The sequence below is a fragment of the Cloeon dipterum genome, chromosome X (genome assembly GCF_949628265.1).
Source record: "Cloeon dipterum chromosome X, ieCloDipt1.1, whole genome shotgun sequence".
In the NCBI taxonomy this organism is placed as follows: Eukaryota; Metazoa; Arthropoda; class Insecta; order Ephemeroptera; family Baetidae; genus Cloeon; species Cloeon dipterum.
This window is the reverse complement of record NC_088790.1, coordinates 30,185,098-30,208,028: the sequence shown is the minus strand read 5'-3', so window position 1 is coordinate 30,208,028 and position 22,931 is coordinate 30,185,098. Positions and strand designations below refer to the sequence as shown.

Genomic DNA, 22,931 nt, shown 5'->3' with positions numbered 1-22,931 from the left:
CCCACGAAGCAATGCATTCACACGAATGTATAGAAGAATTTTGGTAACTCACCTCGTGAATGTACATTTTTTTGTGTTAGTTATAATATTTCTGAAAATCAATTTATCGAAAACAACTGCTTATAATAAGGACACTTCAAAAAGGACCGTTCAACTTTTTTGCTCTCTTAATTCGAGTTGTAAATATTTTGTTGCTTACGAGTTAAAAAATTCCTTCAAACAACTAAATAATTATGTAAATCAGTTCCATGCAATATATATAAATATACGAGATCAATCAAATGCATTGAGTATACAATCCATATTAAAAAGGGACAAAACAGCCCGAGAGTATAATTATTCTTCTCTTAATGCATAGCGGAGGGTCATACAAATAAGCTGAAAATCATCTCATTATTATAATTGTTCTGCTTTCTTGATCTCGTTTCGAAGCAGATATAATATATAATGCGGTTTCAGAGATAGATAGAGAGAAAGAGATTCCGGGTTAAGTAGTATGACACGGAGATAATTAGTTGGAGCAAAGCAAAACTTAAATTGCTTCGCTTATTCAATAGTAGTAGGAAAGTTTGAAAGAGAGAAAGGCGAAACAGGCCTTGTTGTGTAAAGGGTAAAGTTTTTGGTTGGCATTTATATATATTTTTAATTGATTTCGAGAGAATATCATGTAAACGTCGTAAAATTCCCTTATCAAGAGTCAAAAACCATGCAATACGCTGGGATATATAGTATATATAGTAATTTGTTTCAAGAGGAGAGCAAAGCCACAACGGTAGCAATAATTATAATTTCAAATAGTTTCGTCAACAGTGACTTATTTTCCAGAAGTACATATACGTACAAATCGAGATATATATTTTAATTGTTATTATATTGCCGTGTTTTTTTTTTATAAGTGAGAGCTGGCTTTTAGATTCAATTTTGAACTCGCATGGTCGTGTACAATTCAATTGGCTAATGTTTTGCAAAAATCGTTGGTTTTTAAGGTAGCACCACTGCTCATTTAATTGAAAGTTTTGGCAGCCTCCACTTTCAATTCTAGCCAAAATCTGAAAAATTTACAAATCTGAATCATGTGCCATATAAACAGTAGGTCAAATGATAGATGATGAAGACTTCAAACAGGAAATTCAAGAAGAGGCAGCGGGGGCCAGATTCGTGCGACGCGCAGGTATGGCGTCCGGTGGAATATGGCGCGAAAAAACGGTCACGAACTAAGTTTTCGTTAATATTGTGACATAATTTGCATTACTCTCAACTAATTGTGTCTTTTGGATCGTGAAAACAAACTCTTGACACTCGTGCGGCATTCCAAAGAGAGCTTTTTCTTTCCCTCATTCGGACGCCATCTTGGATCTGTGCAGTGCGAACCAATTTTATCGCACATCTGGACCCCACTGGATTTCTATTGCTCAAATAGTTCATACCGCGGGAAAAAGTCCGATATCTAACTAGAATTAGTCCAGTGGTAAAATTCTCCGGTCTCAACCGTGGCAACACTCGATTCTGACCACAGTCACGAGATCAGCGTGACGTTAGCTTCAAAATGAGCCCCATGATGCGAGTCTGGACAATTTTACCGTTGGACTATTGCTACAAAGTGGCAACTTGGGAGATCGGACTTTTTACCGCGGGAAGTAGAAGTCGGTTAGAAAAATGCTATAAAAAGTGTTGCAGAATCGATTTCTAGGTTTCTCAAAAGGGGTTGAGTCATAATTTCTGCATAAAATTGGATTATAAATTACCAAAAAACCGGAACTTTTTATAGTTCTGCATCCTAAAAATTGAAAATTAGGATTACTTCTAGTAAAAACTGAACAATTTCAAATTATTTGGAGAAATCAACCTTCTGATTGGAAAATTTCCCCCAAAACTGACAAATCAACACTGGCACAAAGTTCTGGCGGTGGAAGTTACGCAACAAAAATTGAGATTTAATTATTAATTATTATTTTTTAGTAAGTAATTGTGTCAATCGCAGGATAAGAGTAAAGCGCAACAGTATTATTTTGTATATAATGATTAGTGGAAGAAATGTTTATAGCAACGCGAGAGGGATAATATTATATTTTTTGCAGGGAGATAGTCGTGAGAGATCGAAGAGATGATGCTTTTGCGGTGGTGGCCCCTTATTTTCTCGTGTTTGCAAGCCCGCCCGGCAGGCAAGTATCACAAGTTGTATAACTGCGCTAAAATTAGGCGCCCGCCCGCCCGCTCGCACGGAAAGCAGAGATTGAACGGGATTATGGAGGACAAGCACGATTCGCTCAACCAAAATGAATGGCCTTCTCCAATGTGCGCGTCCGTCGTCCGAAAACGAGTTTTGATTCGTACAGAGAAGCTCGATTCAGATATATTTATATTATTATTATTTAGATACATTTTAGCAAAACATTGACTTGCTGATACGGTTTAAGACTGCACTAAAAACGTGTTATACGTTTTATATATTGACTTGAATTTATCTAAAGCCGCACGATTTAGCCAACCTCCACACTCGAATCGAGAAGGATATTTTTTATATTCGCCTTTCGGATTATTTTACTTTTGGCGAATTATCCTTATTAACAATTCCTCTACCCAGGGTTGCAAAAACGAGTTGTTTTCTTGTCATTTCTTCTAAATTAAAAAGTACAAGAAATTAACTATGACTAGAATTGCATTCGAGTTAAAAAAATATGCAATCAGGGAAAATATCGGGAACAATAAATTAAATCATTTAAAAGCCTAGATTTGCTTTTCTAGACACCTATTATATTTAATCCTAACTCATCATAAAATATTGTCAACGCAATTCACAGGTTGCAGAAACCCTCAGTGTTTGAAGCCGCCAAAAGATGGCGCCACCGTAAATTTAAGTAATAAATTTAATTTTAAGGATATTTCGCTGCGATTTCAGTCTTAATCCTGCCAATGTGCATTCTTCACTTAATTTGCTTTCTCTTGACGAGCTGAAATCCAAAATCGATTCAGCCAATCGCCGTAGAATCGTGAAAACCCATTATTTGAAATAAAAAATATTTTCCAACGAATCTACGGCGAATGGCTGGACTGATTTTAGTTTTCAACACGTCAAAAGAAAGAATATTAATTGAAGAATGCACAGTGGCAGGATTAAGACTGAAATCGCAGCGGAAATGCCTTAAAATTAAATTTATCACTTAAGTATTCGGTGGCGCCATCTGTTGGCCGCTTGGATCACCAGCTTACGCAACTGGTGAATTGAAAGAAATTTTAACAGTTTACAAATCTGGCAACCCTGCCGTTTCTAAATCAAATTCTCCAGCGCGTGCGTGACTGTTGTTGTTGTTTTAAATGGAAGAATTCAAGGTTTGATTAAATCTGCTACTTTTTTGGCTGTCAACGTCTGATTCGACTGCTGACTGGTTGCGTCGCGTCGGCCCACCAGTTGTGCGTGTTGTCAGCAAACATTTACATAAATTTTGGACTGCCAAGAAAATAAGGGGCAGACCTGGCGTTATTTTAAAATTTTCCTCCTCACATTATGAAATATTTGTGTGTGTGTAGTAATAATAATTATTATTATTAATTTATAATTATAGCTCTCTTTCTTTTTGTGTATATATATTAAAAATCACACTCTTTGAATTGATGAAACTGCATCTCGAAGAACGAACCGTATAGGAACTGATCATAAAAAAGCAGTCGCACGAAAGGGAACGCAATCGAATCGAATCTAATTTTTTTTAGTCAGGGAGAGAAAAAGCAGGAGAGAGAAATTAGTTGGCGCTCGTCGGCACTTTGTAGAACTTCTTGACAAACTCAGTGAGGCTGAAGACCTCTCCGCAGCCCTTTCTGGTGTCCATGCTGATGAAAGAGTCCAGGTTCATTTTGTCCGGGCCGCCGGTCTGGACGAGGGGCCACGAGGGCGGCGGCTTGCTCCAGCTGCCGTCGGGCCGGCGCATGTGGCTGCGGTCCGAGGAGAAGGTCTGCAGGTAGACGCTGGCCGGGAGGACGCGGAAGTAGCGGTAGTAGGCCGGCTTCAGGATCTGGTCGGTGCGGAACGTCTCGGTCACGTACTTGTGGAAGTAGGTGGGGAAGGGCAGCTGCGAGTCGAGGTCGTAGACGACGCACCGCTCGTCCGGCTGGTACAGCAGTATCACGTGGTAGTCCCAGAAGACCAGTTTCTCCTCCTCGCGTCCGGCCTTCTGCCGCCACAAAGGCACCATGCGCGCCTCGTTGGACACGAACACCACGTGGCAGCGGGACAGTTCGGACGGGTGCTGCTGCCGCACCAGCTGGCACAGCTGCCACACGTTCTCCTCGCAGTAGCACGACGCGTACGGACACACGGCCGCCGCCGGCAGCACGGCCACCAGCGCCGCCTTCTTCGGCTCGCTCGAGGCCATCGACGATGTGGGTCACCCTGCGCCTTCAAACACTGGTAGGTAGCTCGCGCTCAATACGCTGCTGCTGCTGCTGCACGCATCCTGCAAAAGGGCGGGAGTGTCCGTTGAGTCCGTGCAGCCAGTTGGACAGACAAGAATTTTCTTTTTTCAAAATAATGGCACACTTACGCGAACGGAAGCGGATCGAGGCTATTTCTACGGCTACAGAGACTAATTCGCGGTGTGCCTTAGGCCAGCTTTTTACATATTTACTCGAGCACCGTCCTGCAGCACAGATCTGTTTGGCTCTTTCCGCGCATTGTATTGACTTTTGCACTGCTGCCAACCGCACCAACCCCAACTAATGGTTAATCAAAGAACGGTAGAACTGGGAAACAACCAGGACATGTGGAGACGCCAAATTGTTTTGGAATGCAAATTAAATTTATTCAGACTTGCTAGCGTCAAGAACTCAGCTTATGAGTAGGCGTGTCTGGTATGTTGCATCAACAATGGTAAAAATTCTTCAGGCTATTTAATCAGACTAAATTCAGTTCAAATCCATCCAATGAATTAAAAAATCATTTTATTTAACTTTGTTAAAAACTCTGAACCATCGCAATCCCTTTACTGACGAGTTCCTACTCTTTTTGTCTTAACAGAGAATAATTTTTTATAAATCATATTAATGTCATGTTCAGTTCCGTTGGCAGCACTGCTTGAGCACCAATAAAAAGGGGAACTCTGCATGACTGCAATCGTGTACTAATGCTGGCGCACTGGCGGTGACCCAATTTCTCGCCAGAGCGGAGCGGAAAATTTATCAGATGGTTGAATAAATTGCGCAAACAAGCGTGCATGAGACCTTTTCATTTATAATTCATTACACGTGAGGTGAATAAATTAATTAAGTTTAAATAGGAGTGCGAAAAAACGTTTTTCTGCTCGAGGAAAAATTTATTTCGACACGAAAACTAATAAATATCACTTCCTTTTTTTCTTTCTACCCCTTTGCTTGCCCGAGCCTGGACTTGTTGACTGCTGAGTTGGCAGAGCTTTCTTCGGCGCACTTTAAATTGATTTAAGAGTAATTTTTGGTAAAAATTTAAACAGAAAATTACCTTTTCCCCCTTCCTGCTGATGCGGCACCCTGCTTCTTTGGCTGGGACAAGTGTTCCTGGACCAAATCAGCGAGTTTTCCCTCGTGTGCCAGCATCGTGAGGAATGTGCAGATGAATTCATCGTAATTGTGCGTCCTTCTACCATCATCAACCTACAACCGGAATTAATTAATAAATAATTTACAATAAATTTTAAATGAGCTACCTTATATTTCCTTCTTTTCTCGGTCTCCTCCTTGATATTCTGTTCGCACTGCTGGATGCCATGGTCCAGATTTTTCAGCAGCACCAGCAGATCTTTCGGCGCGAAAGTGTGCGGGCCAAAGAGTGTCGGGTACTTGGCCACCAGTTTCGGATCCACTTTGGTCATCAGGTTGTCTTTGCTGCCGGCCTCGCTGTCGTTGCTGTCAGATGGCCCAGCTTCTGGATCTTCCATTTTGGCGGCCTTCAACTCTAAACAGCCATCCGACGTCTCACTTATGCCTCTTTTCCCTAAAAACATGTTGATTTTTATTAAAAATTTTAAAATGAGGAGGATTAGTCTCTGTGTAATTATGCTGAGTTTCTATCAGAATTTAAAATTTATTTTTTTAAATCGTAGCTAAGAATAAAAATCGAACTAATATTTAAAAAACGCCACTGGTCTGTCGACGTGGCGAAATTGAGCAAAAAAATCGTCGGCGCTAGAGTAAACGCAACAAGCAGTCCTCAGGTCACACGACCTGATGAAGGTCGGTGACAGGCAATGATGAAAAATCGTCACCTAGTGTCGGCAAATGTGCTCGAAATTACTGAACAAAACATGAACAACCGGCCTGGGAGCGGATTTCAGGTCAGGGTACCCTGAAAAAAGGTCTTTTGGGTACCCCAGGTCGAAGCCCCGTCCAAGACCTGGCCAATGAGGGGTCGTGGTAGACGATCAGACAAATGGCCGAATTTAAACAAAAATAAAACAATTTTCGCATCGTCATTGCCGCGTCGTGCAGCCCAAAAAAAGAACAAAATTAAAATTAATTTTTCCACGAGTGCGAAGAATCTGAAAATCGGTTTCCAGACCGGAAGCAGTCCTGCACGTGCAATGGAGCCGGTAAAATCCTTCAAATTTGCTCTTTTTGGAAAAAAAATTGCGAAATTTCGATTTTCCATTATATCATTACAGAGAAAGTGCAAAAATCACGTTTTTTCAAAGTTCAAAATCCATCTCTTCCTCGAATTTTATCGGATCGGCTCGTATTCTGTCTTAAGACGATTCCAGATAAATTTAGCGATAATTGAATAGCAATTTTTTCGAAATTTTGCCCTGGACCGGATTTATGGCCGGCAGAAGTTGCGGATGTCGAAAAAAAACGCTAAAATCCGCTTCTAAATAATATCAACGGCTCAATCAAAGTTGATACAAATCGCACAAAATGTATTTTATTAGATGCCTAGCTGAGATGGCTAGGCGGCACATCTGGGAAAAATCTGATCAAATTTAGTTTTTAAAATTTCAACTTTTTCGAAAAAAATCAATAAATTGTCCGACTTGGAAAATCGCACGCTCTACCGAGGGGCATCGATTGGTCCAGGAAAAGGCATCGTTGGGCCCCAAAAAGAACATACAAAAAAGCAAAAATTATAATAACTAGAAATAGTTTAATTTAAAAAAATCAAAAAAATTTTAGACTGTCAGTTAATTTGTCTATTTACATTTAATTTAAAATTTTTAATATTTTCATGGAAAAATACTCATCAAAACTTGATAATCTCAAAGAAAATGGAATAACTAAAATTATAAACTCAATTTCAGAGGCATAAATAAGATTTCTCTTAAATATCTTACAAAGCAGGATCAATTTACTTGGCACTGGTGAGTTCATCGAGCCCGCAGAACCGATATCAGAAGAGGCATCAGTGCTCGAAGCTGGAGATGTTTGAACAGTCAGCGGAGTGCTAAAATCTATTGATTTGTGAGATTCAGAATCACCTTTCTCGGCTTCTGGAAAATAGGGATTATTAAATGGAGTGCAAACCTCTTCTAGCAGTCCTGCTAAGAGTACCTTTCGAGGCCCGACCACCTTTCGAAGGTTTACTTTTGTCTGCATTTTGCTTGGCTTCGCTCACTAACGTTTTCAACGCGTCCAAAACAATTTGTCTGGGACCAAATAGTTAAATTACTTAATTCACTTAAAAACTAGCCCTTACCTATTTGTCTTCAACATTTCCAATTTGTTATTGAGAGCGATCCTTTTGTCGGGAACAACGGCCATCAAATTAAACCTAATATCCTTGCACTGCTCTCCGTTTGCAATGCCGAGTCGCTCTGTAATGACTCTCCTAAATTTCTCTGTCCAGTCTTCATTTTCACCCCAAGGTCCTATCAATTCACAAAATGAGAAAATTAAATAATACAATTTGCTTGTTTTCAAACCGTGGTCAATTGGATAAGGTTTTAATCCATCCAGTTCAAAAAGTTTTCCATCTATCGGGACGTAGCTGACGAAGTGGAACGCTTCGCCGGTAAATCGACCAGTGCTGACGCTCGAGGACTTGTCGTTCAAACGCCTGGCCTCAGGAATTGCGTGAGAGTTGTGTGCTCTTGCTAGCTCGGGCACGTTCCCAATCGCATACCCCTGATTGATTTTTTAGCCAAATTATTTGGAACTAAATTGATCAGAGTTGCAATTCGTTAAGAATTTTAGACTGATGATTTTTTTTTTAAATAAATGCTGAAATGTTATTTGTTTTTAGTTGCTTTTTGTTGAAGCGAATTCGCCAAAACAGCAGAAGGAAGTACAGCCACGCCGCAATCAGGTCGTAAATTGATTTTCATTCTTGAAACAAACCTTATTCTCTGGGCTCATTCCAGCAGTGTGCTCCTTGAGTCTGCTGATTGTGGAGCCAAGGCTGAGGTTGTTATAGTTCATTAAAACTGAAAGAAGAGCGTGGGTGGCACAGCTGTTTGGAACCATCTGAAGATATACAAAAAATTATATCATTTATATTTATTTTAATTAGGAATTTACCTGTTGAGCGAAAAAGATTTTATTGACGGCTTCGTCATCTCGCACGAATGTTTCCGCCTCCTCGACGATTTTCCTGCGGGATCGCCTCTCCTCGATCCACCGGAAGAGGAAGATAAATCCGTAGACAGGACCTTCGATGGGTCTTTGCACGTCGTAAATTTCTTCAACTTGCACGCCTTTCACGCCAAAATCCTCCAGCAATAGCGTGAATAAACCTGCAAAAAGCAATTTTTGAGAATTTTTTTATTTATTCTGAAAAAATTAAATTAAATGCGATACCATTCCAGGTTTTCTAGTGAGAGAAAAATGTCTAGATAATTTTTTACGCCTTTTTTGGGACCTACTTTCAAAGGAATTTAATTTTTAAATTTTCCCTGTTTTCATCTCTTTATTTTAATTCATCCAGTTGCGATTTATTCAACGGAGTTCGCGAATTACGAGTAAAATTCACTTCAGGTGCAACAAATGTTGGTTTTCTACAAAGAAAAACATTTCTAAAAGCATGACAATTTAAACGGTACACTAGCAAAATTTTTAGCAAATAATTATTCTCAGAATTTAAAATTCGCAGTGCACAAAAATGAACGAAATCGCACTGAAATATGAATATTTTTCTTTCCAAAACCGCCTGTCCAGGTTCCATTTTGAATTGGCAACAGGAAAAGGATGCTCTGATGATTTTACCAGGATCACTCTCCAGCTCCAACCAGCCCTCCGTCAATTCGTGGATGTTGACCGGCATCCTTGTTTTCGTCCTAATATCCAGACATTAAAAAAGTAGTAGCAAATCTGCCTCCGGCCAGTATGACCGTCTTTCTTAACGAAATAGAAATGAAATTCTTGCCAAAATGACAAGCGAGTTTCAGTTCTGTTTCAGTTCAGTTTGTTTACATACATAATTCGCATCTCGCATCTCTGCTGGCGCGTTTTTCGAGGACGCCGCCGCAGCGCTGGGAGCGCTGGCGTGCAACCAAAATAAATACATACGTCAAAAGGGGGCGTGTCGCTTTTTAGATCCCGTTTTGATCGACTCGCGGACTCGCAGGAGATCCAAACTTTCGAATTTCGGTCGATTCGAGGGCCGCAGCGAGCCGATTCGGCGGCATTTTGATGCGTTTTCGGCGGGAGTAGCAGCGCAGCAGCACGATGCCCAAGGAGAACGCGTCCAAAGTGTTCCGCCTCAAGTGGGACAACCACCTGCAGAACCTGAGCTGCCTGTTCGACGCGCTGCTCGAGGAGCAGAAGTTCGTGGACGTGACCCTGTGCTGCGACGGCGGCATGCTCAGGGCGCACAAGGTCATCCTGTCCTCGTGCAGCCCCTTCTTCGACGTGCTGCTGAGGGAGCACCCGGCCAACAACCCCATCATCGTGATGAACGACGTGCCCGTCGCCGAGATGAAGAAGGTGCTCGAGTACATGTACAAAGGCGAGCTGAACGTCGTGCAGGACGAGATCGAGTCGTTCGTCGAGACGGCCACCATGCTCGCCGTGCGCGGACTGTCCGACAAGCTGCTCAGCAAGGGCAAGCCGGACTCCAGCGTCGACCTCGAGGAACCCGTGGACTACGAGCCGGACGTCGAGGACATGGACGACAAGGACGACGACACGCCGCCAGGACTGGAACTCTTCTCAAACGACGACTTGAACGGACTGGAAATTCTGCCCATACCCAACTCGTACGCCAGCTCCAGCCTGAGCACGGATTCCAAGGACTCGACTTCGAATAACCTCCTCGTTTCATTGTTACAGGTTTGTTTTTATTATGTAAATTTAGAAGAGTTTTAAATATTTGTTTGTGTTTTCCAGGGTAATCCGGACGTGACGCTATCGAAAAAGCCCTCATCTCACAAATCGATTAATATGAAGCCCTCGGACGTTTTGTCCACCTCGATGATTGAGCAACTGATGGTGGACGTGAAACCTGAACCCTTCGGACTGGACACTACGGCAGACTTATTAGGATTCCAAGCACTGCATCACTTAGACGGACCGTTTGATGACGACGATGACCCGGCGAATATATCAGTAAAAATTATAAACATGCCCAATTTTTAATTTAATTTTATTGATTTGCGTGGCTTATGTCGAGGAACAGATGGTCGAGTCCCGAAAAGGGACGTCGGCATTGGAAAAATCGCGAAAAGTTACCCAGGGACCGATCTCAGGGTGGGGGCACCCTGATAAAGGTCTTCAGGTGGTAGGGCTCGGTGAGACCTTTCATTTGAGACTTCGTGACGTAAAATCCATCAATCCATTGAATTTAAACAAAAATAAAACCCACAAGAACATTACGAGAAAACCGCAAAAAAATATTTTTAATTTTTGTATGGGCGCGAGAAATTTAAAATTTGGTTTCCAGGCCGGCGTCAAACGTACGCGTTGGGTGAAATAGGTGGGAATGCATTTTAAGTCCCCTTGTAGAATAAAAATAGCAGATTTTACATAAATCGGATATTAAAAAAATCGTACTATTTCGAAAAACGGTCTGATTTAGGAAAACTGCACACGGGAGGACGTGCCCCACCAAGGGGCATCGACTGGTGCAAGAATATTCGGCCTCTGGCCCTCAGGACCCCCGCTGGGCCCCGAAAACCACAATTTTGTAATGTCCAAATCATGATTTTACATTTAAAAAAATCAATTACTCGGCTCCTATGGGTCGCAGAGGCGAAACCCAGTGTTGGTTGGACTCGTGGTAAAATTCTGCGTTGAATGAACCCTGAAGCGACCCCTGTGCGTCCCCTCTGGCCCAAAAGCCCCTCTTTCTGATTTTTATTTTATTTACAATTTGAACTAATTCCAGCTGGACCAGGACGTGAAGATCATGCAACCGCAGCAGGACTCATCCTCAGAGTTCCGGCCGTTCAAGTGCGACTTTTGCCACCTGGCGTTCTTCAGGTCGGCGCACCTGAAGCGGCACCGGCGGCTGCACACGGGCGAGAAGCCGTACGAGTGCGAGTTGTGCGGCAAGAGCTTCGCGCGCCAGGACAAACTGAAGCAGCACGTTTTGCGGCATGGCCCGACCGGCGCCGCCGTGCTGCAAAACAAAATCGCGGCCAAACTCAAAGTACCTGCAGCCAGCTCATCGGTGCGGCCAGTGCGCAGCATCGCCCCCAGACCCTCCTCCGACGGCGGCTTCCTCGCCGCGCCGGGCTCTTCCTCCTCCTCGGCGGCGGCGGCGGTGGCAGGGCAGCCGCAGGCCGCGACCGAAAGACTGCTCAGGTCGGTGCAGGACCTCGGCGAGTGCACCATCCAGCCTTGCCCGCCGCAGGCCCGCCAGTGACTCGGAACGCGTAGTGCGTGTTAATAGACTTTGACGACTGTTTTTTGGGCCCTCCGACCAAATTCAACCAGCTGTCCTGATTTTTCGATTTATTTATTTTTTTTTTAGTCCAAGGCTGAATTTTGTTCCCACCTGATGGTCAGTGAATGATTTTGTTCCTGTCAATTTCATAATTTTTCTGCAATAGAAGTAAATTACTTACGTAAATAAAATTTAATTATTTTAAATTCTTTAAAAAATGCTTAAGCAAAAGGGCTTACAATTAGTGGCCAAAGCCGCCGAAAAATGGCGCCTGAGGTTAATTTTTATTTAAGGGCGCCTTTGCTGCGATTTAAAAGTCGATCCCTCACTCGTTTAAATAATTTTTTTTTATTTTCTGAACATTAAAAGAAATAATTTTATAATTATTTCAAGGACTAAATGCGCAGCAGCAGAATTGAGTCTGGAATTGCTGGGGAATTACCTTTAAATTTAAATAAACCGCTGGTGCCTTCTTTCGGGGGCTCCGAACACTCTTTTTGAATCCACCAATTGATGGCGCCAGTGGTATCTTTCGATTTTAATTAGCTTTCCGCTGTGATTTAAGACTCAATCCTGCTGCCGTGCTTTCTCCTTCAAGAATTATTTCTTTAGACGTGCTGAAAACAAAAATTCAGTCCAGCCATTCGCTGTAGAAAAGTTGGAAAAGATAATTTTATATCAAAAAATAGTTTTTCACGATTCTACGGCGATTGGCTCAACCGATTTTGGTTTTCGGCACGTCTAAAGAACACTTAGTAAGTGAAGAATGCACAGTAGCTAAGACTGAGAGTGAAATCGCAGCGGAAGTACCTTAAAATTAAATTTATTACGAACTTAAATGATGGCGCCATCTGTTGGTGGCTTCAAACACGATTAGGCTTTCTCAATTGGTGATTTTTTATAATTTATTTTTTCAACCTACTGTCTTCTGTGACCAGTGGCCAAATTTAAAAATAAAAAATACCAACAAACCCAGGAAAAAAGTTCCCTTCAAAAACCTGAAATATTTATTTATTTATTTATTTTGTAACTTTCGGTTAAATTAAATTACCTGGTCTCCTTTGCGTTAGAAGGCAGGATTAAATCTGAAAATGGGCGGTGGTTACATTTGAAAAGCTCTGATTGTGAGAAATAAAATTTCAGCACAAATTGACGAAGTAGTATTTAAATTATTTTGTTGGATTTATTTATACTCGGGACAATTTTACAAATCTCAAGTAAATAATATTCTGATCGGAGGCCCTACCCTTTTCTTCCATGTGGCGAGTGAAATAAATGGGACTTGCAAGGTTTTGTTACTGTGTACTAGTCTGACGGCGTCACTGCCTTCCATTCGAAGTTGTTCGGTTTTGATCTTCATTCAGACAAAAAGGACGTGTCGACGAACGCGAGTTTTTTCTCAAATATATTCTAGCAGCCGAGCTTGTGTCTTGGACGTTGTGAAAGACTTTGGTATGTACATAATCATGAGGTAATACATATTGTGATTTACGTGGTTTTAAGTTCTTGTTGCATTTTGCAAGTTTTAAAGGAAAATACTCTCGTGGACCTGTTTGCCGTTTGTAAAATCTAAGCTTAGCCATTCTAATTTTAGTTGTTATTATTATGATCCAACTCATATCAATAATTAACGCGCCCGTCACTTGCTATCTACTTATTTTTGTAAATAACCACAGAAAAGATCCGCGTGTACATACTCAAATTTAATTCACTTCGGGGATGTTACCGCTCTTTTGATGTTTACAAAACCATTGCAATAGGATCGGCAGGTGTTAAATAAAAATTCAATTATGCCATACAAAAAACCCTTTTTTTACAACGACCCTCGCATTTTGTGCCAAACGCCAATGTACCTGATTTTGAACAGGCATAAATTGTTTTTATTTTATAATGTGGTTGGAATTTATGACAAAAATAGGCTGTTTACTATACTGAAACACTGTTTAGATTTTATTTTAAATTGGTCGAAGAATTTAAAACTCAAGGGGGAGAAGAGTTTTTTTAGAATACTTGAATCATTTTACTTTGTTACCTCCCTGATTTTATCCATTTTTTGCTAAAATTCAGTTGAAGCTATTTGTAGTTGAAACTATTTTTAAAAAAGCCTTCAATTTTGGAAAACTGCGAAGAGTCCAATTAGGGTCTTTTCCGAAAGATTTTAACTTCACCGTTCTAATGGCCCGACAAGCATAACTTGCAGATCGAGCCAATATAGAACCCGTCAGGCGTCTTAAAAGTGGCTACTTATTGGAATTTCATGATATCAATCCTTTAGGACTACCCTGACGCCAGGTTTCGATTTCTTACTTGTTCTAGATGGTCTCTTCTGACTTTAGGGGTGACTTCTAGCATTTACCTAGTGTCAGAATCAACCTAATAGGCAATTCTAGTCCCGTACTTTGTAGAAATCCCAAGAGGAAGAGGTTTTTCTCAAATATAATTGAATTTCATAAATTAAAAAAACGTACAAATTTTAAAATGCAAAAATACTTAGTGGTTCTAGCTTGATTGCAGCTTCAGATATCCCATGGGCCCGTCGTTCCAGATTTCACCCTGCTCAATACTCGGGACAAATCCTTTTGCGAAATTCGGACCATCTCCTCATGATCACCATCAACATATCAAAAACTAAAATAGCATGAATCTCTCCAGAAAACACCAAGAGATGAGAAAGAATTATTTTCAAGTCAGTCCACCGTTCTTTTGAATGAAAATATTTTAATTTTCTAAATTTAATGGTTTTTAGATGCTGACGGAAAAACACTATATCAACAGATCAAATAAAATTCAATTGGACACGAAAAACCTTAATTATTTGAGTTTGTTAAATTTCCTAATAAATTAGAAACAAATTAGAAGTGGTTCGGAATGCTCAAATTAAAATCACACAGGTTACTTATAATTAAAGAGTGAATATATTTATTGCTCCTTAAGTTCGCGCAATCTTCGGACAGCGGAGCGAACAGAAACTGCAGCAGTGGTGCTGTATACCCATGCTCCTCCGGCCACAGTCCTCTTGCACCTCCTGCAAGACCAGATTCCCACGCAAGACCTTTTCATGGCATCCTAAAAAAAACAATCAATTTTAATAATCAAATATTAAAATTTCATATCATTTTCAAAAATATGAGCAAGAATATTTAATTTCTGTGACCAGTTTAAATCAAAACAACATGATTTTGGGTTGATATAAATTGCAACCCTTGAATTTGGCATTGTTTCAGCACTTAATTTGATTGACAGCACTGGCCAAGCAGTTTATTATCAAAATTGTTCGTTGGTTAAGTTTAAAATAAGTTGCTGGAAGTGTTTACATACCTTGCCACAGAAAGAGCAGGTGTACTTAGAGTGCTGAGTAATTTCCATCTTCTTGACGGATTTACGCAGCGAGGCACCATATCTGGTGCCGTATTTTCCGCACACTCCAACCTTCTTGGTTCTCTTAGCCTGAAAATTAAGATCAAATTGAGTTAAAAATACCTAAAACGTGTTCCGGCATTGTGATGTCAATGACAACAATGCTGGCTCGAAAGGAGCGAAATTGTTGGCGAGTTTTCCAATGGAAATAAGACGCAAGCGGTTCGACAACGAGTATAAATCGACGCCAAAAATATTAAATAACAGAATTATAGCGAAATTATAGCATTATCGAGTGATTAAACAAGGATGATTGGGAATAAAAATTCTGGTACGTACCATGTTTGAGCTGTACACAACGTCTTCACACGAGAAGGAGTGGGAAGTGGGAGGGGCACAGCGGCAGCAGAGCAGAAGCAAGAAACAAATGACTGCCGAATCCAGCTTGGCTACTTGCACAATATTCTTTAGTTTCAGGTAGCTTTCTAGCAGATAATTCAGCAAAATTAATCACAATTTTACTTTTAGCTTCGCATTTTGTTGAAAAACAACGTATGAAGCAAAATTTAGGAATTTTTTACAGCGCCAGTGACTTGATTTAAGCGGTAGAATTTGAACGGCAATGGCGGGATTCAAGCACCGCAAGTCAAGTCGTGCAGCTGGCCGGCAAGCGTGCTATTGCTGTTGTGCTGTTGGAGCTGTTTCTGTGAAAAATATACTCCAAATGATTACTTCAGTCAAATTTTTTCCAGTTTTACGATGCAAACAAAATATTTTAACTCCCTTTCACACGAAAAATGTATAAATAAAATAAATTCAATAAAATTTATAAAACTACGCAATTTTAATGTATTTATTTTGCAATTTCTAATTATTTGGAAAATAGTTGAACAGCTTAAATAAATCATTTCTGGTAACAAACGGTACAAAAAAGTAATTAAATAAATATACGAAATAATTTAATAAAAAAACATAAGCAAAGTAGGCTGATTTCCAACTAACATTTTTAAAAAATTTAAATTATAAAACCAAACGACTTGTCGCTTTTCCAATTTGATCCTATTTATGTTAGCTATTTATTGTGTAGTAGAACGATCTAAAAGAAGGTGGCACTGGGTATGTGCGAATTATTTTGTTTTTCAATTAACTCAAAGGGGCGTAGTCCTCATTTTGGCAGGACCCAAGCGCTGGCCGGAGATACCCAGCAGGCAACAAATAATTATATTGATTAAAAATTCGGCAAAAAATAACGGTTAAATTACGATTTATTTACATATAGCAAACAATGATTTAGTGAAATGAGTGAAACATGAAAGTCTAAAGCTGTGCTTGTACTTGGACCGGAAATAAGTGGTGATACGCGATTACAGTTCGCATCCTCATTAAAAGTCACACTCTGCTTTTCGAAAGAGAGATGAAAGCAAGTATTTTCGCCTTTTTGCTGTTCATTGGCCAGTCATCAGCTAAAGATTTCTGCAATGAAAAACTCCGAACATATGTGACGGAAGCCGAGGAACTGATAAACGGCACACTCTTGACCACCGATGGCGAACAATATCCCAAAGGCACCTTTTGGAAAGAGGAAGAAGGATTCTGGTGGGCCTGTCCCTGCCTGCTACACCCCTGCATACGAGTTTGCGATCATGGTAAGAAACAATAACAATAATTTTTTTCTTTTTTTCAGAAAAATGACAAAAATATAAATTTATGGCAGGGTGCACACTTTAATTTTTAATCAAATCAGCGGGGGCGAGATTCGTGCGACGCGCAGATATGGCGTCCGGTGGGTGGAGTATGGCGCGAATAAACGGTCACGTGAAAATGCGCGAAAAGAAGCAAGTTTTGGTCATTTTTGTGACGCATAATTTGCATTAATCCTAACTAATTGTGCCTTTTGGATCGTAAAAACAAACTCTTGACACTCGCCACGGCAATCCAAAGAGAGCTTTTTGTTTCCCACATTCACACGCCATCTTGCATCTGCGCAGTGAAAAACCAATTTTATCGCACATCTGGCCTCCGCTGCTCGAATTTACATTACAATTAGTTTTCGCCAATAAATGCAAGATATTTTCCAAACATCTAACTTTCCTTTCACCAAAATCGACCGCAAAAAATAATGAACAATAAATAGAGAGATTAAATTCAATTTTTCTACGATTTATATGACTTTTTAATTTCAGCATTCGCAACAGAAATCTTTCAAGTTTTATTAGAAGACGCGCCTGCGCCTATCCCGTGGGATGAAATCTATTATGCAAATAAAACTGCGTCCAGAGGGAGATTCAAATACGTACACGAGGCGGTGTGTGAAGACATTGCATATTTTTTAGACAAAGGTACATTCAAAATACTTGATAATGGAGAACTGGAGTTAGAGGGCCAAGAACAAAATTTGGATGCCACGCATTACTGTGTTCACCATGTGGTATGATAGAATAATTAACCAAAATTAGATTGCATGTTACGTATTATTTTTAATACTAAATTGCAGGAGGAAAATGCTGCTCATGTAATCCATTGCATAGAACCAGAGGAATATCATCCACCTTTGAAGTTCAACCTGTATCCTCCATTTTTCATACTGAGCTCAATTTTTCTGCTTTTGACCATCTTGGCATTGGTCCTCACCCCAGAAATCAAGTCGTTTCACTCAAAGTGTGTGGTCTGTCACTCTGCCTGTCTGGTGGTTGCTTTCATCGCCTTGACACTAAATTATCTGCACGGCAACCCTGATGAGAGAGTGCTATGTGTTACGATCGGTGAGAAATAATAAAAAAGGACAATTTTTTATCTGCCTAATATAATGATTTTTTAGGATACACTGCACTTTATTCGTTCCATGCCTCCGTGTTTTGGCTAAACTCTTTGTGTGTTGACATCTTCCTTATTTTCAAAGGGTTCTAATTAAAAGGAAAACTATAAATTCCCGATTTCTCTAGCTCTAAGACTTTACAGGGTCGTTCGCACTCGAGGTGGTACTCGCTTTGTGAAGTTTACGGTCTACTCGCTTGGAGCTCCGATGGCCATTACGATTGTTGCTCTGATTTTCAATCTGATAAATGACGAAGACTCAATATTCAACTCGAGATTGGGAGAAAACTCATGCTGGATGGAGGGTAATCGATTTTTTTTCACAATCTTTCACACTAATAATAAAAACTTATATATAGATGGCAGTTACGCCCTGTGGATGTTCTTTCTGGGACCAACTCTAATGCTGCTGATGGCTAACTTGGCCTTATTATTGTTTACCGCTAGTGCCTTTAACGTGACTCGCACGGAGCCGGAATCGGTGCGCGCCTTGAAGAAAACCATGCAACAGCAAGATTCCAATGTCCATAATATGCAACCCCGATGGTTGTACGTCAAATTATCAGTACTGGTCGGCTTTCCCTGGATCATTGAGGTCCTTCACCCTATTGTCGGTGGTGCCGACGCGTACTGGTATATCCCGGATGTTCTCAACGCCTCCAGGGGCGCTTTTGTCTTTTTTCTCTGCGTGGTACAAAATGAGGAAGTTATGAAAAGCTTAAGGGGCACATTTTGGAAGCAGCGAGGCGATGGAAGTTTGGAAGCTAATACCAGTAGTTCGGAACCTGCAAAATTGGCTGCAACTCAAGTTTAAAGAACGTCTTTGACGAATTTTCTGAGCATACCATTTCGATTCTGGATATTTTCCCGACCAAAATGTGCAGAAGCACGACGACGTGTGAATTAATCAGTTGTTGTTACCTTTTCTCACTATTTTTTTCCTATAAAAAAGTCGTTCATGTGATGATAATGTGCAATGCGACTTTTGTATATGTTTTTAGAGTGAGAATTAACCGAATATACAAACAAACCCTCTACACTCCACACTCTCCGAGAATATCACTGCAGAATCCACAATAAAACTGATGCTTTTAAAAACAAGTATTCCTTTGGAGTTAGTTGCACCCTTGAGAGGTAGTTGACTGATTGTGAGGGCAATAAGTTTCGGCCTTTTTTCACGCGACAAATTGCAAAACAACGTAATATCGAACAACACAAAATATCTGTCAAAAACGCTTAGCAACGCTCATATTTCACGAGAAAAAGGCGGAATTAACAGAAAAAATAAGCTTTGTAACCAATGTGTATACAAAGGGACTGCTTTATTTCGCGACAAAAAATGATATTCTTTAGCCTGTAAAATGATTTCCCACGTCTCTCTAACAATAAGACTGACTTTTAACATTCAATTTCGTCAACATCGCCTGCAAGCAGTTTTTGTTAAGCGCAATGGGAGAATTTGAACAGAAGTCGAGTTCAGGGTGGTATATAAGCGCACAAATGAGATTCTCTTTCGTTGCAACGACGCGAGTCAAATCGGAATTGGGAGGGTGGCGGCGAACTGGCGAGAGCGAAAGTTGCTGGCTTGTACCTTTAAACATGCGTGAAGAATTGATTGCACGCGCCGGGACGGCTCTATGTCTGACGTTTTCAATAAAAGAGCTGTGAGGGCTGTGAGGGGGAAGGAATACAAGCTGGTCATTTTTCTTGGCTTGTATTTATTTATTTTTTTTTGCCCGTGAGCACACAATTTAGGCAGTTTACTAACAACTATCAAAAGGTGAATTTAAATCAGACCAAACACAGACCCATTTAAAAAATCTGCAATATTTGAACAAATTAAAAATAACTTTCAAGACTCAAAAGTACTTATTTTTATCTTCTCACTATTAAATTTTCATTATTTTTCTTCCCACGGAAGCAATTAATTTCCTTTTTTGCTCAAAAAAGAGGGCGTAACCGGTAAAATTCAAAGAATTGAATTTTGAGACAATTTTAATCAGAAGTATATTATGCAAAAATGGTCGTTTTCTCAAAATAAAATTTTTAAAACAAAAAATCACTGATCATTCCGCTTAAATTTAACAACTGCTCAACGAGGGTAAAAGTGAAAAGTCTTGTAATTTATTCCCTTCTTAAGAAAAGTATGGAAGGAAACCAACAAGTATAAAGAAAGGAGGCGTCCCGCGCGCAGGCCTTTGTGCTATTCGTGTGGCGGACACATGCACTATACACACACACGCGCGCGTTTGTTTTGTTGCGTATTCTTGGTCGCGAGCGCGCGGGGCGAGAGAGCAGCAGAGAGCACAGTGTCTTTCTTGTTGGACGAGGAAGCGGACGGACGGCGGGCACACATCGCTCTCTGAGGAATGAACTGTGCTGGCGTTTCCACTCACGCGGCTCTCTGCTCTTGCCAATTCGCCAACTTCTGCGAAAAGCAACACACCCTTCTCTTTCGCCCTTACCTGTGAGTTAAAATTAACAATTTTTATTTATTTATTTATAATTCACTGTTGTCACCTTCACGCGTTTATCGCTGCCGTGCTTGCCGAATTTTATCGTTCGCTTTAAATTTATCTTAAAATGCTCGCGACAAAATTTTCTCGCTGTCCTTGCGGCCGGCCAAAAAGGGCAGCAGGAAGTACACAGAGCGGATTAGTACAGCATTATATGCCTTTTAAATTTAAATTGTTCTTGACATTTTTAAACTAGAAAGATTAAAAAATATGCTTGACTTCCGCTGATTAATTTTTCTATTTAAATTTATTTTTTATCTCGTTTAAAAGCCATTTATCAGGAAGTAAATGAAACCACGTGAAAATCTAAAAATAAAATTCGAATAAATTGATTTGGTATTCAGATCTTGCACGCAAACAATTTAATTAATCTCTCACCCCCTTGCTGATTGTGAGAGGGTGCAAAAATTGCGTGTGTTCGTGTGTCTGAAGGGTTCCATGATTATAAAAGGCTGCAGCGGCGCATTTTAGCGGTCAATAACCCGGCACAAAAGCAACCCTCGCCCAACAAAGCAGCGTCTGTATATTATGGAAAGCGATTTGTGCTGCGCGGCGAAAAAAGCGAAAAAAGCAGGTTGTGCGCCAATCGACGCGTTTCACAACAAAACAGATGAGAATTAATCTGAAACACTCGCGCAACCGCAAATAAAACTTCCATTGATGAATTGAATTTTGTTTTAAAATAAAATACTTTTAATTTTTTATTAAAAATATAAAAATATTGATTTAACTTTCTTATTTTTAGCATTTATGTTAACTTATATTAAAATTCTTAGAAATAAATAAATTTTTGACTCCATTGCTTCTCACGTTAACAAATAATTTAAAAAATTATGTATGTTCAGGGGTTATATTTTTAATTTTCTATATTCATTCAGTTAAAAGTTAATTTAATTAACGTGAAGTCCTTGTCATAGAAATAAAATTTTAAAAAATTAGAGAAGTAAATTTATGGCTTGATAGCACTTTGGCGTGGCTGGAGATGTGGCAAGCGAATAACGAACCCTTCAAAGGTGCTGAAATTTCGCATCCGTTTGCCATAAAACCGGGATTGGCAAACAAGAAAAGAAACGGCCGCTTTTTTCATATTGTAGATACGAGAAATTTGGGTGAGAACGCCGACTCTTTCACACTTGGCGATTGTCAACGCTAAATTTATTTACTTTGTCGATTCTAAGCACTCGTGAATCATGGCTCTCGTGACGCGTTAGACATTTTATTTCCGAGAAAAATTCTAAAATGACAAAACTATACGCAATTTAATTGTTTCCCTTGGTTTTTTTCTTATATAAATATTATTTTTAAATGAAATCATCCACTTATTTTTTACTGTCGGATTTTTTTTTAATTTTTCCAAGAAAACAATTGGAACGATTCAGAAGACATTTTCCTGTTTAGATTATAAAATAGGAAGGACATTTATTTTACTCTTTCATTTTCGTGGAAATATTTGCTCTCCAAAGGATAATCACACCGAATAAACTACTTTATCATCATCATCAGTGTGCCAAAATTGTGGCATCATTCATAAAATAAACTCGCGGCAGATAAGAGAGTCGCGGGCTTTCAAATATTTGCTAGAAAGGGATAGTCTTAATATACAAGAAGTAGACAAGTTGCAAACCGCAGCTTGCGTCGGGAAGCGGTCGGGGCTTCAAAGCTTGAGCGTAAAATTTATCTCACTGCAACATACACTCTCGTTTTTACAAATTAATTCCGAGGTTTTGCTCTACTCCTGAACCCGAATTTCGTAAATAAGCAATGATTAGGCAATTTGTTAAAATTAAAGAAACTTAACATGAAAAGTTTACAAAGAGTGTAATTGAATTAATGAATCTGTGCAGCTAGTCAAGTCATTACAGGGCATAATTTATTTTATTTTAAAATTGTTTAAAAATTGCTAACCCAACAGAAAAAGTAAAATTGAATTGCAAATACTGTAAAATTAAACTAAAAATAATAAATGATATGTATTAATTTTAAAATGCAAATTATTGTTTACAAAAAACAATTTTTAATATTTACAAAACAATTAAAATTTGAATATTAACTCTGTGGCATTGGCGCACAGCATTTAATTTAAAAGAGATCGTACCAGATTATCGAAAGTCAGTTAAAATAACGGCCAAGAAGGTATAGTAGTAGTTGTTATTTTTCGCCGGCCGGCGGCGATGCTCCCTCGCATTTTGCAAAAACAGCTGCCCTCCGCATGCGTCTGGTCTGCTGGCTGCTCGGGTGTCGCGAAAGAAGCCATGCATCAATTCGCCTTTTTTGTTTCCACCTCTAATTTTTCTTTCTCTCCCTGCCGTTGCCTCCGCGCGCACACGACAGGAAGTACGAAAAGCTGTATGTCGGTTTTGTTTTCTGCATTTTATGAATTCGCGACCTGCTGCAGGTCGACTCCCCTTCGCAATGGCTTTTATACATGTATTATGAATACAAATGGGAGAGAGAGAGAGACAGGT

General features: G+C 39.9%; 6 protein-coding genes across 11 annotated transcripts in view; 3 read left to right on the top strand and 3 right to left on the bottom strand.

The window, feature by feature from the left end:
* Positions 1 to 80: 80 nt before the first annotated feature.
* The window catches only part of tun (tungus), a 153,715-nt gene continuing 130,864 nt past the window's right edge, over positions 81 to 22,931 (bottom strand). The window contains exons 1-2 of one of the 2 annotated variants that reach the window (XM_065496188.1): positions 4,539 to 4,695; positions 81 to 4,451 (exon numbers count right to left, since the gene is read on the bottom strand). In XM_065496188.1, the coding sequence (XP_065352260.1) occupies positions 3,741 to 4,370 (630 nt within the window). In that variant the 5' untranslated portion in view covers positions 4,371 to 4,451; positions 4,539 to 4,695 and the 3' untranslated portion in view covers positions 81 to 3,740. Of the gene's footprint in view, positions 4,452 to 4,538; positions 4,696 to 22,931 lie in introns of those variants that run through there. The other variant, XM_065496189.1, reaches the window with a different exon arrangement.
* calypso (ubiquitin carboxyl-terminal hydrolase calypso) lies at positions 5,288 to 9,452 on the bottom strand. Of its 5 annotated transcripts, none has more exons than XM_065493521.1 (11): positions 9,371 to 9,452; positions 9,160 to 9,230; positions 8,476 to 8,690; positions 8,296 to 8,421; positions 7,881 to 8,082; positions 7,655 to 7,826; positions 7,483 to 7,604; positions 7,293 to 7,409; positions 5,676 to 5,962; positions 5,471 to 5,622; positions 5,288 to 5,418 (listed from the first exon to the last, which is right to left on the bottom strand). In XM_065493521.1, the coding sequence occupies exons 1-11, from the start codon at positions 9,379 to 9,381 to the stop codon at positions 5,334 to 5,336; spliced, it is 1,560 nt and encodes a 519-aa protein (XP_065349593.1). In that variant the 5' UTR covers positions 9,382 to 9,452; the 3' UTR covers positions 5,288 to 5,333. The 5 variants fall into 5 exon arrangements, with proteins under 5 accessions (XP_065349593.1, XP_065349595.1, XP_065349591.1 ...); XM_065493523.1 differs by having other exon boundaries at positions 7,311 to 7,409; XM_065493519.1 differs by having other exon boundaries at positions 7,293 to 7,448; positions 7,510 to 7,604.
* Positions 9,490 to 12,901, top strand: LOC135945690 (zinc finger and BTB domain-containing protein 14-like). Its single transcript, XM_065493526.1, has 3 exons — positions 9,490 to 10,224; positions 10,282 to 10,500; positions 11,279 to 12,901. Exons 1-3 carry the CDS (start codon positions 9,622 to 9,624, stop codon positions 11,756 to 11,758), a joined length of 1,302 nt encoding a protein of 433 aa, XP_065349598.1. The 5' UTR covers positions 9,490 to 9,621; the 3' UTR covers positions 11,759 to 12,901.
* On the bottom strand, positions 14,672 to 15,558 carry RpL37A (ribosomal protein L37A). The gene is made up of 3 exons (XM_065493960.1): positions 15,476 to 15,558; positions 15,098 to 15,226; positions 14,672 to 14,845 (listed from the first exon to the last, which is right to left on the bottom strand). Exons 1-3 carry the CDS (start codon positions 15,476 to 15,478, stop codon positions 14,699 to 14,701), a joined length of 279 nt encoding a protein of 92 aa, XP_065350032.1. The 5' UTR covers positions 15,479 to 15,558; the 3' UTR covers positions 14,672 to 14,698.
* On the top strand, positions 16,333 to 19,044 carry LOC135946126 (probable G-protein coupled receptor Mth-like 3). The gene is made up of 6 exons (XM_065494187.1): positions 16,333 to 16,782; positions 17,320 to 17,564; positions 17,631 to 17,898; positions 17,955 to 18,036; positions 18,095 to 18,255; positions 18,310 to 19,044. The coding sequence occupies exons 1-6, from the start codon at positions 16,551 to 16,553 to the stop codon at positions 18,762 to 18,764; spliced, it is 1,443 nt and encodes a 480-aa protein (XP_065350259.1). The 5' UTR covers positions 16,333 to 16,550; the 3' UTR covers positions 18,765 to 19,044.
* LOC135947360 (BTB/POZ domain-containing protein 3-like) overlaps positions 20,259 to 22,931 on the top strand; it is a 32,881-nt gene continuing 30,208 nt past the window's right edge. The window contains exon 1 of the mRNA XM_065496185.1: positions 20,259 to 20,417. The gene's annotated coding sequence lies outside the window, so the exon portion shown is untranslated. The remainder of the gene's footprint in view (positions 20,418 to 22,931) is intronic.